Source organism: Mesoplodon bidens (genome assembly GCF_964165515.1).
Source record: "Mesoplodon bidens genome assembly, chromosome: 5".
NCBI lineage: Eukaryota > Metazoa > Chordata > Mammalia > Artiodactyla > Ziphiidae > Mesoplodon > Mesoplodon bidens.
This window is the reverse complement of record NC_138161.1, coordinates 111599645-111615349: the sequence shown is the minus strand read 5'-3', so window position 1 is coordinate 111615349 and position 15705 is coordinate 111599645. Positions and strand designations below refer to the sequence as shown.

General features: G+C 41.8%; 1 protein-coding gene across 2 annotated transcripts; it reads right to left on the bottom strand.

Annotated features, from left to right (window-relative positions):
- Positions 1-1749: 1749 nt before the first annotated feature.
- On the bottom strand, positions 1750-15103 carry TM4SF19 (transmembrane 4 L six family member 19). 2 transcript variants are annotated; one of them, XM_081234342.1, is made up of 6 exons: positions 14797-15103; positions 8378-8579; positions 7896-7973; positions 5813-5982; positions 5378-5561; positions 1750-1885 (listed from the first exon to the last, which is right to left on the bottom strand). In XM_081234342.1, the coding sequence occupies exons 2-5, from the start codon at positions 8555-8557 to the stop codon at positions 5381-5383; spliced, it is 609 nt and encodes a 202-aa protein (XP_081090468.1). In that variant the 5' UTR covers positions 8558-8579; positions 14797-15103; the 3' UTR covers positions 1750-1885; positions 5378-5380. The 2 variants fall into 2 exon arrangements, with proteins under 2 accessions (XP_081090468.1, XP_081090469.1); XM_081234343.1 differs by lacking the exon at positions 1750-1885 and adding an exon at positions 4775-4857.
- Between the last annotated feature and the right edge of the window lie 602 nt (positions 15104-15705).

The following is a 15705-nucleotide window of genomic DNA, read 5'->3' as shown; positions in this document are numbered from 1 at the left end:
CGCGTACCACACACACACACACACACACACACAAAAATCAGTCAAGCAAGAAAAGTAATAATAAACAATAGGTCAGCCATAAAAAGAGTTACAGGATTCCTATCTTCTCCTTGAGGGATATAGGTAACCTTCTGATGCACATTCCTTTTTTTGATGGTTGTACAACATTATGATTGTATTTATACCCTTGAACTGTACACTTAAAAGTGGTTAAGATGAAAAGTTTTGTTACGTGTATTTTACCACAAATAAAATTGGGGGAAAAGTACCTAAGGTGATTGATAACCTTTGACTCCTGCTAAGAAAACATTGCCCTCATCTACTGCTGATGCACATTCTTAAATTGTTTTCACAGAAACCAGGACCCCCACCAGATGGAAACTGCTGACCGCAAATGCTAGACCATAGACTGGCTGGAGCCAGAGATTCGATGGTTGAGATTCCTGAAACTTCACCCAGTTACCTCACCACTAACCAATCAGAAGAATGTCCAGGAGCTGATCACACACCCTGGGACCCTCACCCCTAATGGTGCACTGAAAGCCATTGGGGAATATGAGTCTTTTGAACACTAGCTCCCCATCCTCCTTGTTTGTCACCCTGCAATAAACGCTGTACTTTCTTTCACTACAACCCAGCATCAGTAGATTAGCATTCTGCAATATTGGCAGAATTGAGCAGTTGCAAAAAGAGATCATATGGCTCTCAAAGTCTGAAATATTATCTGGCCAGGCAAAACTATATATATATTAAAAAAAAAGATAACTAAGTGAAAATATATATAATCTGGGCCTTTACAGAAAAAGTTTGCAGTGTCCTGATCTAATCCATAACTGCTAACCTGCAGTTCCCCCAGCCTCACCACACCCCTGCTGCAGGGCAAAAGTCAGGAAGGAGCAGACTTAGGATGCCTTTCCTGCTTATGAGCACCACTCTGGTCCTGTTTTAGAAAGCTGTATTATCCTGCCAGCTTCAAACACTAAGAAGAAATTCCCCCAATATGCATCCTGAACAAAGATCCCAAAACAGGAGAGAGGGTGGTGCTCTGCTTTCCACATTCCACATTGAGGAGCTGTGGCAACACAGTTCTCCACCCACACCATCCTGTGTCTCCCCTTTTGAGCTTCTATTTCCTCTGCTGGGAAAACGCTTCCTTCCCTCTTTGCTGGGCTAACCATTTCAAGAATCAGTTCAGGACTTCCCTGGTGGTGCAGTGGTTGAGAGTCCGCTTGCCGATGCAGGGGACGTGGGTTCGTGCCCAGGTCCGGGAAGATCCCACATGCCGCGGAGCGGCTGGGCCCGTGAGCCATGGCCGCTGAGTCTGCGCGTCTGGAGCCTGTGCTCCGTCCGCAACGGGAGAGGCCACAACAGCGAGAGGCCCGTGTACAGCAAAAAAAAAAAAAGAATCAGTTCAGACATGACTGATGCCTTCCTTCATCTCTCACAGACCCTCTCCTTAGAGGTTCCTGGTTCCTTCAAGCTCTCATTACATCCTGGGTTGACCTCTAACATGGTCCCTACCATATGACATTCAAATTATTAGTAGATGAGTTTCCCTAACATGACCATGAGCTCTTCAAGGACAGGGCAGGGCCCAAGGGCAAGGACCATGTCTCAGTCATTTTTGAATTCACAGCATGCATGGCAGTGCCGAGCACACAGTGGGCACTCAGTATATATCACTTATTGAACAGCACTGAACACTGGTCAGCTCAGGCTGCCATAACAAAATACCACAGACTGGGTGGCTTAAACAATGGAAATTTATTTTCTGGAGGCTGGAAATCGAAGATCGAGGTGCCAACAAGGTTGGTTTCTACTGAGGCCTCTCTCCTTGGCTTGCAGATGGCTACCTTCTGGCTGTGTCTTCACATGGCCTTTTCCTCTGGGCTCCCATGGAGAGACAGATCTGGTATATCATCCACTTTCTTTTTCCCCACATCTCTTTAGCATATACTCAATTCTCACAAATATTTAGTTCTATCTCTGGGCTCCCTAGTCTGATGCACAAATTTGTCCATTTAATATACCACACTTTTTGAATTATTGTAGTTTTATATTAGCTTTTAATATCTAGTAGAGTTAGTCCCACCTCACTGCCTTCTTCAGAAGTTTCCTGGCTGTCCAAGGTTGTTCATTTTTCATGTGAACTTTAAAACCAGCTTATTGCATATGCTCTTCCACTAAATCTCAGTGATTCTATTCATCATGTTAAATTTATAGATTAGTTTAAGGGCATTTATATTTTATGATCCAAGTTCATGGCATGCCTTTATATTTGTTTAAGTTTATTTTGTATCCTTTAGTAATATTTTACTTTTCTTCAATAAATATTTCACATTCTTGTTTTGTTGGTAACTAGGTTTCTTCTTTTCCTTTTTTATTTCTAATGTAAATGGGAGTTCCCCATCTCCATACCTGTTAACTGCTTGTTGTTTGAATACATGAAGATTTTTGATTCTGTATATTTATATTGTACCCAGACATTGTATGAAATTCTCTTATTGTTTGTAATATAATTTATTTGGGTGCTCTAGATGTGTAATCATATTGTCTGAATATAATGATAACTTTACCTTCTTTCCTATTTTATATCTGTTAATTTCCTTTTGAATACTTGCTTGGGCTAATACCTCAAGAACAATATTAAATGATGGTGACAATAGTGAGTGTCATCATCTTATTTGCAACCTTAATGAGATTGTTTCTAGTATTCCTTCATTAAGCATGATGCTGACTTTTGAGTTGAGATAGATATGTTGTATTATGATAAGGAAGGACCTGTCTTTTCTCATTTTCTTAAGAGTTTTATTAAAAATATATGTTGGGGGCTTCTCTGGTGGCGCAGTGGTTGGGCGTCCGCCTGCCAATGCAGGGGACATGGGTTCGTGCCCCGGTCCGGGAGGATCCCACATGCCGTGGAGTGGCTGGGCCCGTGAGCCATGGCCACTGAGCCTGCGCATCCGGAGCCTGTGCTCCGCAACGGGAGAGGCCACAACAGTGAGACACTCGCGTGCCGCAAAAAAAAAAAAAAAAAAGAATATATGTTGAATTTTATCAATGCCTTTTCAGCATTTATGAAGAAATCATTAGGATTTTTTCCTCCTTAAATCTATTAATATAGGTGAATAAACTTTCTGAAACTTAATCATACTTTTATGCTGGAAATACACTCTACAATGTCTTTTTTAGGTATAATTGACATATAACATTAGATTTATTTCAGGTGTACAATATAATGATTTGATTTTTGTATATATTGCAAAATGATCACCACAATAAGTCTCATTAACATCTGGCACCATACATTAGTTACAAAAAAATTTTTTTTTCTTGTGGTAAGGACTTTTAAGATCTATTCTCTTAACAACTTTTAAATATGCAATACAGTACTATTAACTATAGTCACCTTGTTGTACATTATATCCCCATGACTTAACTATTTTATAAGTAGAAGTTTGTACCTTTGACTCCCTTCACCCATTTCTCTCACTCCCCAGCCCCAGCTCTGGCAACCACTAGTCTGTCACTGTATCTGTGAACTTGGTTTTGTTGCTATTGTTGTTGTTTTAAATTCCACATGTAAGTGATATCATATGGTATTTGGCTTTCTTTGACTTATTTCACTTAGCATAATACCCTCTGGGTCCATCCATGTTGTCACAAATGGCAAGATTTCATTTTTCTTATGGCTGAAGAGTATTCCATTGTGTGTGTGAGTGTGTGTGTGTGTGTGTGTGTACCATATCTTCTTTATCCATTAATCCATTGGTGGACACTTGAGTTGTTTCCGTGTCTTGGCTATTGAAAATAATGCTACAGTGAACATGAGGGTGCAGATATCTTTTTGAACTAGTGTTTTTGTCTGCTTCAAATAAATACCCAGAAGTAGAATTGCTGGGTCATATGGTAGTTCTTTTTCAATTTTTTGAGGAACCTCCATACTGCTTGCCATACTGGTTGCACCAGTTTACATTCCCACCAACAGGGCACAAGGGTTCCTTTTTCTCCATATCCTCATCAATATTTGTTATTTCTTTCCTTTTTGATAATAGCCATTCTAACAAGTATAAGGTGATATCTCATTATGGTTTGGAGTTGCATTTCCCCGATGATTAGTGATATTAAGCATCTTTTCATGTACTTGTTGTCTCATAAGGATTCCAGTCTTATTCGATTAGTGTCCCACTCTTATGACCCCATCTAACCTAAATTAGCTTCTTAAAGGTCCTATCTCCAAAGTCACATTGAGGGCTAGGGCTTCAACCTATGAATTTTGGGAGCACATAATTCAGTCCATTAAGCTAGTGAACTTGAATTTAGAAAGTAGGGGGCCAAGTATTGACTTTACCTGAACCTAACTGACTGCTTTTGGGCAGCAAGTCCATTATCCTCTAGGAGCCTCAACTTCATCTGTAACGTGCAGCCAATTTTATGAGGCTTTTGAGAGGCTGAAATGAGATCATGGCTGGAGGACATTTTATGGACTATAAGTTCCTACACAATAATAATGATAATCATTTCTTCTACTAATATATCATCTTGCAGTTTACAATGTGATTTTTTAAAATTAATTTATTTATTTGGCTGCATCAGGTCTTAGTTGCGGCACGCGGGATCTTTTTGTTGCAGTGTGCCGGCTCTTCATTGCAACGCACGGTCTTCTCTAGTTGTGGTGCGTGGGCTCCAGAGTGCATGGGGTCAGTAGTTGCAGCACGCAGGCTCTCTAGGTGTGGTGCGCAGGTTCTAGAGAGTGCAGCTTAGTTGCCCCATGGCATGTAGGATCTTAGTTCCCTGACCAGGGATCAAACCCTTGTCCCCTGCATTAGAAGGCAGATTCTTAACCACTGGAAGTCCCTACAATGTGATTTAAAATGCATTGTATCATTCGACATACATGCAAGGAATTATTATTGTTATTATTACTACATGACTACCTAAAAGGGAAATTTGTTTATAATTCATACCCACTCCTGCAGAAAAGATTCAAGGCAGCTCATGATGAAAGCACTCATGTTTAAGAGGGAATTACCGGGACTTCCTTGGTGGCGCATCGGTTAAGAATCTGCCTGCCAATGCAGGGGACACGGGTTCGAGCCCTGGTCCAGGAAGATCCCACATGCCTCGCGACAGCTAAGTCCATGTGCCACAACTACTGAGCCTGAGCTCTAGAGCCTGCGAGCCACAACTACTGAAGCCTGTGCACCTAGAGCCCGTGCTCCACACCAAGAGAAGCCACCGCAGTGAGAAGGCCACGCACTGCAACTAAGAGTAGCCCCCACTCGCCACAACTAGAGAAAGCCCGCGCAGCAAGGAAGACCCAACTCAGCCAAAAACAAATAAATTAATTAATTAATCAAAAAAAAGAGGGCGTTACCTGTTACTTCTCACAGAGGCTGCAGAAAAGGCCCAGGAAGCTGTTGATGAAATGAATGACCACCAGGAGAATCTGGAGGAGGCTGATGCACAGGAGGGCGGAGAAAAAGCACACGTGCCAAATGACAGCTTTAGAAGGCTCCAGGCAGACAGAGTTCCAGAGTGAAGGGTCATACAAATAATTCCTATCCCCAAAAATAAGGAGACCAGGGGTTGGAATAAGTAAGAAAATCCCAGCAACCCTGATAGAAACCTGGGTTCTCCCTCAGCTCAGGTCGTAGGACTAGACTTTTGAGGGTGACTATTGTTGCATTTGCAATTTTCTGAGCATCAGAGAAGCAAGATGCTAGAATGCATGACTAAAAGGAGTTTGTAATCCCTTTCTGTGTCTTTCTTTCTCTGAAGAGACTGCAAATCCAAGTTTCCATCCATTTACCTGTTATGCAGGTCTTTGAATGGGTAACCATGTTTCCAAGCCTGTGTCTGATTGAAGGGCGAAACATCAAACATGCAAAAAGGACCATCTTTCAGGGCTACTCCAGAAGTGATAAAGCAGATCAAGGCTCCAAGAAAAGCCAGGCCACTTGACAACAGAGCAGTAAGCATCTGCAGAAGGAGAGAAGAAACAGTAAGCCTGAGAGGGGGTCGTGACTTGTGGGCTGATCTGGACAAATCTAACTTCTCTGGTGCTCAGGCCTTCCCCAGTCATGGGGATGATCCTACCCACAGCACCTCCTTTAAAGCATAGCCAAGGTAGGGCTGGCTGATGAGGGGTCACTGGGTAGAGCCAGGAGGGGGTGGGAAAGAAGGAATGGAGAAGGGGGAAACACTGGCACCTGGTCCCAGCATCAGGTTCAGCCTGATTCAGCAGGCTCTTCAGAGCTTCTCAGCAGATGGTATCAAAAACTTTGTCACTCAGACTGCAGTCATTCAGTCTCTAGCTTAAAGGGTCAGATTGGTTATCACAAGCCCCCCTCTGACCCTTTTAAAAGAAAGCTGTATTTTTTCAAAAGTTCCAAGCTGCCATCCCTGATTCCTCTCTTTCTCAGATCAGGCATGAAAGGAAGGAAGGGAGGAAGAGGGGAAAGAAGGAAGAAAAGGACGGAGGGAGGGAGGGAGGCAGAGACAGAGAGAAATTACAGTCAACTCTGAAATGACTCGGGTTCTGTCACTGTACTTTTCTAGTCTGTGCACCACTCATTTCCTTCCCAAAAGATAGCAATGTGTTTATTTCCTCGGCAGGATTCTAACTTCCAGATTGGTTTCTTTCTCAGGATACTAGATTTTTTTTTCTCCTTCCCAAAAAACACATATTTTAAATAAAACATATATATGTGTGTGTGTGTGTGTGTGTGTGTGTGTGTATAGTTTTTATACAGAATCAGAGTCGTTTTCCCACTGATGTCAAACTGGTTTAGAACTCGAGAGGGGCCGCAGAAAGCTGTGTAGTAAGTTTTGACTCTAAGTTACAAGATTCAAGATGAATTAGTCTGACATAAGCCTAGGACAGAGGTTCTCAAAATGTGGTCCCTGTCCCAGCAACAGCACATCACCTGGAAACTTGTTAGAAATGCAAAGCTCCCCCCCTCCCCATCTTGCTCTACCCCAGACCTACAGAGTCAGAAACTCTGGGGGTGGGGCCCAGCAATCTGTGTTTTAACAAACGCTGCAGGGATTCTGATGCGCACATTCAAGTCCGAGAACCACTTGCCTAGGGGAAAACCAGACATGACTGAGAACAGATGGTGAATGAAATGTGTGGGTGTTTATATTTAATTCTTTAACATACAATTCTGAATCAGCAGGGTTCCCAACATGTGGGATGTAGATATCAAAGCAGGATGCAGAGTTACTGTAAAAAGGCCACAAATTCATGTGTCTGAGACTGAATGAGCAATATATCTTATACATTTATGTACTGAGATTTTTCAAATATATATAGATGTTGCTGTAATTAATAAAGTGCAAATTTATTCTGGGCCCCAGCTTCATTACCTGTAAAATGGAGAGGTTAGACTAGAATCTAGTCATCAGATGATCTCTGGAGAATCTTTCAACTCCAAGAAAAATTAAGAAAAATAGCCAGGAAATTTTCTATCAATGACACATGACTACAGTGTACATAACTCATGTCCATATTGTTCAATAGGCTAAAACTAGTAAGAACAGTTCATGTATAGCTGAATCGCTTTGCTATATAGCAGAAATTAACAGGACATTGTAAACTATACATCAATAAAATAAAAAAATAAAAAAGAACAGTTCCTCACATGTGTGTAGACATTTATGGTTCATTAAGCACTTCCTCCCTGGACTTGATCCTGTTACCTTCCGTTTTACAGAAGGATCCGAGATTCAGAAAACTTGCCCAAAAGCTTAGGGTTTTTAGACCCTTAGAGAGGTACGGTCAGGACCTGACTTCAAACCCCAAGACTAAAACTGTCTCTTTTCACTCTGCCTCTAAAGTAATAGAATGTGGGGACATTCTAGGTATTAGAAGAGTGGAATCGGGTGCTTACACTTTGGCAGGGCCCACTCTTACTGAAGCAGCCATATCTCCAGCCCATCAAGGAGATGAGGGTAGCTGCAGTGAGAACCTAGGGGAAGAGGGAAGAGTGTTAAAAAGAGATTGGGTAATTTACATCTCTAGCTGCCACCTGTGGCTGTTGAAATCGAGTGGTTAGACATCTCACATGGACTTAATTACCCTACCTTTCCCAGAGGGCTTGGCTTTGACTGTCAGGACCCAGTTTTAGATGACTAGCCTAATGTGACTATGAATAGCAGCATTCACACCAAGCCTGCCTAGTCCAAAATTCAGCGACATTTGACCAGTCTTCCTAGAGTCTTCTATCCCTTGGAGCTGCTATAGACCCCACAGTCAGCTTGTTAGTTCAAGCCTTTTTTCAAGGAATCAAAACACTCCCCCCACCCCCACCTCGCTGCTCCACCCCTAAGGGGCACTTTGGGAGTTCACACCCAGGGAACCCCAGACACTTACCATGAGGCCTCCTCCCCAGAGCCCAGAGCCCAGCATGGCATGCCTGCCAATGAGGCCCCTCAACAGGTAAGTCACATCCCAGTTAGGAAAGAGGAGCACTGTGTTGGCCGCAGCAGCAAACAGGGCTGTAGTCCCGAGGCTCAGCCCCAGTATTTGGGAGCAGGTCCGTGAGCATGCCATCACACAGAGAGAAGACACTGTCCTGGAACCAATGGAAAGAGGGTCATGGTAGCTCTGTTACTGGGAGCTGGTGGGTAGGGGAAACCCCAGGAGCATACGGTGGAGAAGGGGAAATAGACCAGAGGCACTGTCACCTCCTAGGGTCAGATCAAGAAGAGCCAAGGAACTTGCTTAAAAACTCTGCATCTTATAAATATTTCTCAATGGATAGAATTTAATTGTTCCATTTTCTGCCAGCTCCCACTCTCTCTCACACACACACACACACACGCTCCTCACCCCATCATAATTTGCTTGTACCTCTATTAAAGCCAGTGATTATTTCTACTTGATACAGAAAAACAAAAAAAAATTTTTTTGAAGATGTTGGGTGTAGGAGTTTATTAATTAATTTATTTATTTTTGGCTGTGTTGGGTCTTCGTTTCTGTACGAGGGCTTTCTCTAGTTGTGGCAAGCGTGGGCCACTCTTCATTGTGGTGCACGGGCATCTCACTATCGCGGCCTCTCTTGTTGCGGAGCACAGGCTCCAGACACGCAGGCTCAGTAGCTGTGGCTCATGGGCCTAGTTGCTCCGCGGCATGTGGGGTCCTCCCAGACCAGGGCTCGAACCTGCGTCCCCTGCATTAGCAGGCAGATTCTCAACCACTGCACCACCAGGGAAGCCCGAAAAACAAAATTTTAAAGGTGTCATCCTCTTGCTTTAAAAGACGTCATTTTAAAGATGTCCGCTGTTACCACTTCCATTCAACATTGTACAGGAGGTCCTTTCCAGTGCAATGAGAAAATAAAAAGCAGCAAAAGCCACAGGTATGAAAGAAAAAAGTAAGAATATCATTATTCACAGTAACATGATTATCTGTGTAGAAAATTGTAAGGAATCTATCAAAAAGTTAATAGGTGAGTTTAGCAAGGTTACCGAATAAAAAATTAAATATACAAAAATTCTATTGTATTTCTATATACAAGCAACGATAAATTATAAAAGTTAAAAAAACAACATCATTTATAATAACATAAAAATAGAAAATACTTATGGATAAATTTAACAAAATCTGTGCAAGACCTGTACACTAAAAATTATAAAACATTACTGAGATAAATAAAGAAGACCCAAATAAATGGAGAGATATACCATGTTCATGAATCAAAAGGCTCAATATCAGTGCAATCTCAGTCAAAATCCTAGCAGGGTTCTGTCGTAGAAACTGACAAGCTGAATCTAAATTTACATGGAAATGCAAAAGACCTAGATTTTTCAAAACAATGTGGAAAAGAAGACCAAAGTTGGAGGGCTTACATCATGTGATGTTAAGACATTATAAAGCTACAGTAATCAAAACAGCAAAGTAATGGTGTATACAGACATGCAGACCACTGGAACAGACTAGAGAATTCAGAAATAGAGCTATACAAATATGATCAAATGATTTTTGAAAAAGATGGTATTTTAGTGGGAAAAGGAGAGTCTCTTCAACAAATGATGCTGGAACAATCCATATGCAAAACAAAAATATATACTTTGCCTATTACTGCAAACCCTATTCAATAATTAACTTGAAATGGACCATGGATCTAAACCTAATAAAAATTTTACAAGAAAACAACAGAGAAAATCATTGGGATTTTCGGTTAGATAAAGATTTATTATATAGAACACAAAAAGTACAACCTACAAAAAGTGATAAATTAAACTACTTCAAAATTAAAATTTTGCTCTTCAAAAGACACCATTAAGGAAATGAAGAGACAAAACACAGGCTGGGAGTAATTATACACAATAAATTTTTTTTTTTTTTTTTGCAGTATGCGGGCCTCTCACTATTGTGGCCTCTCCCGTTGCAGAGCACAGGCTCCGGACGCGCAGGCTCAGTGGCCATGGCTCATGGGCCCAGCCGCTTCGCGGCATGTGGAATCTTCCTGGACCGGGGCACGAACCCGTGTCCCCTGCATCACCAGGCGGACTCCAAACCACTGCGCCACCAGGGAAGCCCTCACAATACATATTTTGTAAATATGTATGTGAATGTGACCTCATATACATCTGACAAAGGATTTGTATCTAGAATACATAAAGAATTCTTAAGACTCTACCATAAGAAGACAAACAACTGAGGGACTTCACTGCTGGTGCAGTGGTTAAGACTCCACACTCCCAGTGCAGGGGGCCCAGGTTCAGTCCCTGGTCAGGGAACTAGATCTCACATGCATGTTGCAACTAAGGAGCCTGCGAGCTGTGACTAAGGAGCACGCCTGCCACAACTAAGACCCAGCGCAACCAAATAAATAAAATAATGTAAAAAAAAAAAGAAGGCAAACAATGGTTTTTAAAAATGGGAAAACGATGTGAACAGACACTTCATCTCACAAAAGAAAAGCTATATGGATGACAACCAGGAACATGAAAAGACACTCAACATCATTAACATAGGGGAGTGCAAATTAAAACCAAAATAAGATCCTACTACATACCCACTGGAATTTTTACAGTTAAAAAGTTGGACTATACCAAGTGTTGGTGAGGATGTGGAACAACTAGAACTCTCACAGATATGTGGTGAGAATGCAAATTGTACAGCCACTTTGGAAATAAGCTTGGCAGTTTCTTAAACAGTCACTTACCAAATGATCAAGTAATTCCACTTCTATATATTTATCCAAGAGAGATGAAAACACATGCCCACACAAAGACTAGTACTTGAATGTCCATAGGAGCTTTATTCATAATAACTAAAAATTAGAAACATGGAAACAACCTAAGTGTCCACCAACAGATGAATGAATGAAAAAAAAAAAATATATATATATATATATATGTGCAATGGAATATTATTCAGCCATTAAAAGAATGAAGTTCTGTTACATGCTGCAACATGAATGAAGCACGAAAACATTATGCTAAATGAAATAAGCCAGACACTAAAGGACAAGTATGTATGATTCTACTTATATGAAATATCCAGAATAGGCAAATTCATAGAGACAGAAAGTAGATTAGAGGTTACTAGGGACTGAGGGGAAGGGGGAATGGGGAGTTATTGCTTAATGTTTACAGAGTTTCTGTTTGGGGGTAATGAAAAAGTTTTGGAAACAGGTAATGGTAATATATAGTTACACAACATTGTGAATGTAACTAATGCCACTGAGTTGTACACTTTAATATGGTTAAAATAACAAGCTTTAAGTTATATATATTTTACCACAATAAAAAATCAATTAAAAATGAGAAATACAAAAAAGTGAGAAATAATTCAAATGTTCATCAATAGGTGAACAGATAAACTGTGGTATATCCATACAATTAGTACTACTACTAAGCAATAAAAAACAATAAACTACTGATACATGCAACAACATGGATGAATCTCAAAATCATGCTAAATGAAAGAAGCCAGAAACAAAAGACTACTCACTGTATGATTCTGTTTATATGAAATTATAAACACTAGGAAAGGCAGAACTAGTGACAGGAAGCAGATCAGTGGTTGCCAGGGGCTGAGAATAGAAGAGGGGATTAATATACGTACATAAGGAAACTTTTTGAGGTGATAAAAATGTTCTATATCTAGATTCTTATGAATATACAACTATATATATATTGACAAAACTCATCAAACTACTTTTAAAATTGGTGAATTTTATTATATTTTAATTATATATCAATAAAATTGATTACAAATTAAAATGTCATGTCTAGATAGGTTGTAAAATGCCTCCTACACACCTTTACTTATAGCCGTTTCTCCCTTTTAAATTTTCACTGATCTGTGAACTTTTTTTTTTTATATGAATTAGAATAGGACTAGTAATATTTGGGTACACTCATGTCAATGTGGATCTGAAAAAAGTCAGTACCATGACATCCCCAAGAAGTGGGTTGTTGCCACTTTGCAATTCAGTTACATGTCTGGCTCAGCTTAAGGCTCTTGACGCTCCCCTCCTAACACACAGCTTTGTCCATAACCAGAAAATATGTATAGATCAAAGCCTCCACCCCAATCTCTCTTTTACATATATACATACATACACCTACATATATAATGAAATATTTCAGAGTTAAAGAATTAAGCATAATGTATATAATATATTTGCTCTTGCTAGTTGTGTGGAATAATTGAACAACACCTATGTAAACACAACTGGTTTACAAAATAGATTCTTACCACTAATACTATTGAAGCCCCAGGTGTGCCCTCTCTATCATCTTCCTGTACTCCTTCCTGGGAACGACTATCCTAAATTTCGATTTTATCATACATTTTTAAAAACGGTTTTACAATTTATGAACTTAATTAAAAAAAAAAAACTTGATTAGCCTAGGTTTTTTTTTGTTTGTCCAGACTTCAGCTTATATAGAGACTCGTGTTAGACACAGCACTGAGCAGGCCATTTGGTTGGGGCAGGAAAGGGAGTGCTCTTGTCCTGCCCGCCCCTACCCCCATTCCCCAGCCTCCTCAGCCCTTGGTGACATTTGCTTCCCTAATCTCAGAACCCAAACTCATCTCAGCTGCTCCTCCCAGCAGGGAACTTTCTGATGCAATTGCTAATATTTTAGTGGGATGAGTTGCCTTCACCGTGTGCCCTCTCCACAGGGTATTTGCTCTCTAAGCCATGTTTCTCAAATGGTGAATAAAATAACTCATCCCTGATGAAAGGAAGTTCGGGTCTCTGTGGAGGGGGGCACACGCTGGAGGAGTTGGGGGTAGGATACGGAGGAACAGTGGCCCTTACTCCAAGGATACATGGGGCCTGGAGGGAAGAGGGGGCACCAGGAATCAGGAGGGATGGTCTGTCCCTTCCCCTGCCCCCTCCCCCACGGGGCCACCACAGAGACCTCTTTTCCTGAAGTGTCCTCCAAGCCGGTATGGTACTGGCTGCTTCCTCCACAGGTCCTCAGGGTGAGGAGCCTGCTCCGCTGTCAGCGGGCAGGGCATCTGTATGATAACAACCCCCCCAAACAGTTTGTGAAGCAGCCTCCCTCCCCAGACCTTCCTGCCATTGAGAGCCGAGCTCTCAGTGTGTGTCCAGGGTGTTAACAAGTAATGACTTTGACCCACATGCCTCTCAGATGACTGACATTTTGTCAGGGGCCCAAGAAAGGACTGGTGTGTGGTTGGACACTGAGGCACACTCTAGACCACCAGCTGGAAGAACCTTTTGTTCAGGAATGCCTTCAGCCTCCTTTGAATCATTCCACCTATGAGTAAGGCCTGTCTAGACAATAGATCACCGACATGAACCTCCCCACCCCGACAATCTCTTCTTTGGAAATTTTTCTTATCAGGAAAGTTTTAGAAGGGAAGCTAAAAGATATGAACGTGCAGAGGGAAAACTAAGTTGAGCGTGGCCTTTGGGACGAGGGGGATTCAGAGAATCCTGGCTGTCCAACTAATCTGCTAAAAGCACTTGCTGGGCTGCTGCATCTAGGAGGGCTGTGGCTCAGTTGGAGTTTCACTTCCTCCCCTTGATTTGTTCCCCTAGAAATCACAACATTCTGAGAAATGCTTCCACAAATGTGAGCCAGGAGATTAGCAAAGAGTTTGGCTAATTTGATATCTGAAGAGACAAGCAGGATCATAAGGTAAAACCTTACACCCAGGCTTTAGGGGGGGTGCTGTTCTAACCTGAGATCCTGGCTGGGTGAACAAATCATTACCTAGATGTCTGGGCAACAGTTTAAGTGATCAGCTGAGTCACATAGAGGAAAAGACTTTAAATTCTGTGTGTCTCTCTACCTAACTCATCACCTAGCCAGACTTTTATCATTCTTTCACCAGTCAAATATTTATTGTGACCACTATCTGCCAGGCACTATTCACTCTGGTGAACCAGAGACAGACTCTTCTCTTGAGGAACTTAAAGTCTGGTGGGGACACGAACCAGGCAATGAACAAGTGTGGAGCAGAACAATCCAGCTGTAGGTGTGATGGAAGCACTAGAGGATTGCCTAATCCTATCTGCAGAAGGAAGGCAGAGCCTCCTGGAAGGAGTGTTGTACGAGCTAAAACTTGACAACAAGGCATTAGACGGGCAAAGTTGGGAAGGGAAAAGTATTCTAAGCATGTGTAAAGGCCTGAAGTTGATAGACTGAGGCAAAGAGATGTTAAACAAATTGCCTGAAGTCACACAGCTGCTCAGTGGTTGAGCCAGATCTCCTTTGAGTTGGAAGTTTGTGCTCTTAACTGCTAGACCAAACTATTCCCTGGCCATCCCCTCACTGGGCCCTTCCATTTCTGCTTACCTGCATCCGGTGGCAAGAATTAGGATGGGAGAGAAAGAACCTGGAGAAGGGCTCCGTGTTCAGAGTGGGTCTGAACTCCTGTGGCCTCAGCTGGAACTCCTGCAGGTTTGGACTGGAGGCTCCTCTTTCAGGACTCCTACAGAGGGCCAGAGAGGTGCTATTTATATGTGGAAGTCACTCAGGCGTGTGTGTGTGTGTGTGTAGGCATGCATGCCCGCACACCGCTGCCCACAGGCCTGCAATAAAGGAGCTTTCCTCTTCCTGAAGAGCCCTCTCCTGATGATCCACCCTCTACTCATTTTCATGTGACCCTAAGAAAGGAACCAGGAGGCATGGCCTCGTGAGCTAAAATGCTTTAATGAGTCAGAGGATGCACCCATGAGAAATAACCTTATCCTCCTTTCTTTCCCAAGCAGCAACACTCTTTCACACACTACCGGCCCGTATCTGTTTCACTCACTGCAGAGTTTGGGCTCTTTGGAAAAACAGCACCAAGCAGGGCGGCCATCACTTTTTCCTTGTCACCTTCCTTATTTTGCTCTTAGCTGTGGTTCCTTTAATAACTTTCTAACTTTTTTGCTCAAGCTCTAGGCCACCATCATCTGTACCACCATTTTAATGATACTGATATGAGAGTGTCTGCTGTTAGATAAGCCACTGAGTTGGGAACAGAAATACCTTCTAAAATCTGAGTGATATCTGGCATTCTGTCATCAAACCATTCTAATTGCCTAACTATGAAATGTCCTAACAGACAATGCAAATAAAATCCTTTTTGCTGAGAAGAAAAAAAAGAGAGGACTAACTCAGGAGAGGCATCTTGCATCCTATTTAATTCTCAAAATAAACTTGTGAGGTAGGCATTATTTTATAAATGAGAAATCAAGGCCCAGATTATTATTACTGAGG